The following is a 2,717-nucleotide window of genomic DNA, read 5'->3' on the forward strand; positions in this document are numbered from 1 at the left end:
CACCTCTCCCAGTTCCCAGTCACCCCCTGCCCACCTCCCCCAGTCCCACCAGAGGGTCCACACCCACCTCCTGACCCAGTCGGATTGCTGCCTCTGTGAACCTCTGCCTCTCTGTCTCAAAGTTCTTTCTCTGCTCCTCAAACAATTGCAGTTCTTTATAGAACCATTCCTCTTCCTCCAGTAAATCAGAACCTCTGGTCAGGTCTTCTTTCTGAATGGTGAACTGGTCCTGGGAATACAAAAAAAAACCCAGGAGACGGTTTAAAAAAGAAAAATCAAGAGTTGCACCTAAGTACCTTCCATGTCTGGAGTTTATCATTAATAAAAGGGTTTCATATCTGACATCCTAAAAACAAATATTCAGAGATCTGGTAGAGATTAAATCTTTCTGCCTGTAAAGATATAACAGCAGCATCAAGGCTTGCTACAATCAGTTTCAGGCAGGTAAAAGTGAGGACTGCAGATGCTCGAGATCAGAGTCAAGATTAGAGTGGTGCTGGGAAAGCACAGCAGGTCAGGCAGCATCTGAGGAGCACTCTAGAGTATCCCTTGGTTTTGATCAGAAAATAAGTGGCTTAAGCCAGACCAGTCTTACTCTAGTGCCAGACCCAATAGGAACAGCTCAGATACTAGCTGTATTAGCACTGCCCACTCTCCCAACAGAAAATCAATGCTTCTGCATGTGGGTCATGAAGAACAGGAACAACTCCACTATAGCCCTTTGAAACCATCTGGAAGCTCAGTGCTCCTCGAAGCCTCTCGAAACAAGCTGTCTCAGCCAAAAAATGATTGAAAACTGGGGGAAGGCTAGAGGTTGGCTTATTATAAAATAATCTTAACATTTACTGCAATATAACAAGAATAAAAAAGGAAAAAAAATTGGTAGAAAATACAAAAATCATGCAACATTTGAAGCGTGCTCCTTGGAGTACAATGTAGCTGATGAGTATTAGAGTGTTCATCCATTGCTTCACCAAAGATCTCCTACCTCAAGAAGACGCTGCTGCGTGCAGATTATTTCTTTACTCTGTTCAAGCTCCAGCTTCAGTTTGGCTATTTCCTTGTCATGGTCAGTGATACTGACAACATGATCATTCTTCCCAACCAGAGATGACTGCACAGCTGAGGGGAAAGGATCACATTGGGAGAATGGATTTATTTGGCTTGTTTATTTCACTCTGTCAAAATGCTGAAACAAAATGCCGAAAAAACTCAGCAAGCCTAGCAGCATCTGTAGAGAGGAAGTGGAGTTAAAATGGAGTCCTGAACTCAAAACATTGCCTGATTCAGTCCACAGCATGCTGCCAGATCTGCTGAGGCTCTCCAGTAACTTCTGTTAGATAACTGTTAGTTATCTGCTTCATGCCTGGGGGTTACAGTTGTAACAACAAGAGGCACCGCAGCAAGACAGATTGGAGCAATTTCTCCCCAGTGTCATTAATCTTTGGAAGTCTCCACGCCAATGTGCAGTTGAGACTGGGTTATTGAATATATTCAAGGCAGAGTTGGACAGGTTTTTAGTTGATTAAGCAGTCAGCTTAGAAAGTGGAGTTATGGCCAAAATCAGGCCAGATCAGTCAATACATTATCAAGTTGTCACACAGACTCATTGGCCCAAGTGGCCAACTCCCGCACCTATTCCTCACTCTATTGCGTTCCAGCAAGGCCAGCACTCATTTCCCATTCCAAGGTAATCTACAGCAGACATGGAGTAGTTTACTTCAAATGGAGGCGACCGCTCGAGGGATATTAAGGAGTTAGCCATATTGATGTGTGGGTTTGGAGTCACCTAGACCAGTGAGGAATGGCAGGTTTTACCTCCCTGAAGGGAGACCCTGGTGAAAACAAAAATCTTGGTTCAAATTTATGAGCAGCTGTCTGTTTAACACTATAACCCACATTTCTAGGTTACTGGCTCAGTAACAGTCACTATACCATAATACCAGATAGAACCACCCAAGGTCAGTGTGACAGGAGAACAGCAGTAGGCCCAGTCTGCAATTCTGGATTGCTTTTTGTCAATTGACAGTAGGGTGGGAAGGGAGTGCGAGCAATATAAAATGGCAGCCAGCTCACTAGGCAGCTATTGGATGTTCAGGTTCAGTTTTCATTATCCAGCCCACAAGACAAACTGTTAAATAAGTTCAGTCTCAATCTTGGGCAGGAATTGGAAGAACAGAAACTTAGAGCCAAGGTGATGGTGTCAGGGAAAATGGGACTGAATGAACTGCTGTTCAGTGTCATGGATATGGACTGAAATGGTCACCTCTGCCTGAATAAGGTAGATTGAATTTTGTGGAAATTGTTTCCTGGAACTATTTAAAAAGGAGCTCGTGCTCAGTGCCAGTGGATGGAAACAAAGTCTTTAAACTCTATGACATGGAGGGTACAGATTTACTAGAACATTTCAAAGAGGAGGGAGCTGGGCTGAACCCAATCTCTCTTCTGCTAATTGGTGACACTGACAGCACGGCTCCGAATGGAACAAATGGCCTGAGTTACAAACAATTCACTTTAGAGTAGAGTAAGGATGACAGTGTCTCACTGGTGAAAATGGGTAATGCAGATGCTGGAGATCAGAGTGGTGCTGGAAAAGTACATCAGGTCATGCAGCATCCAAGGAGCAGGAGAATCAACGTTTCGGGCAAAAGCCCTTCATCCGGAAAGGTCTCACATTGACCTATAGTTCAGACAAATGCCAAGTCAGATTCCTAGGA

The 2,717-nt window shown here is 44.1% G+C and overlaps 1 protein-coding gene across 1 annotated transcript in view; it reads right to left on the minus strand.

Moving 5' to 3' along the window:
* LOC122547025 (afadin- and alpha-actinin-binding protein B) overlaps positions 1–1,163 on the minus strand; it is a gene marked incomplete at its 5' end in the record, with an annotated part of 4,286 nt that extends 3,123 nt beyond the window's left edge. The window contains 2 exons of the mRNA XM_043685623.1: positions 68–229; positions 989–1,163. Of these exons, the coding sequence (XP_043541558.1) occupies positions 68–229; positions 989–1,163 (337 nt within the window). The remainder of the gene's footprint in view (positions 1–67; positions 230–988) is intronic.
* Positions 1,164–2,717: the final 1,554 nt, after the last annotated feature.

The sequence above is a fragment of the Chiloscyllium plagiosum genome, unplaced genomic scaffold (assembly GCF_004010195.1).
Source record: "Chiloscyllium plagiosum isolate BGI_BamShark_2017 unplaced genomic scaffold, ASM401019v2 scaf_11860, whole genome shotgun sequence".
Lineage (NCBI taxonomy): Eukaryota > Metazoa > Chordata > Chondrichthyes > Orectolobiformes > Hemiscylliidae > Chiloscyllium > Chiloscyllium plagiosum.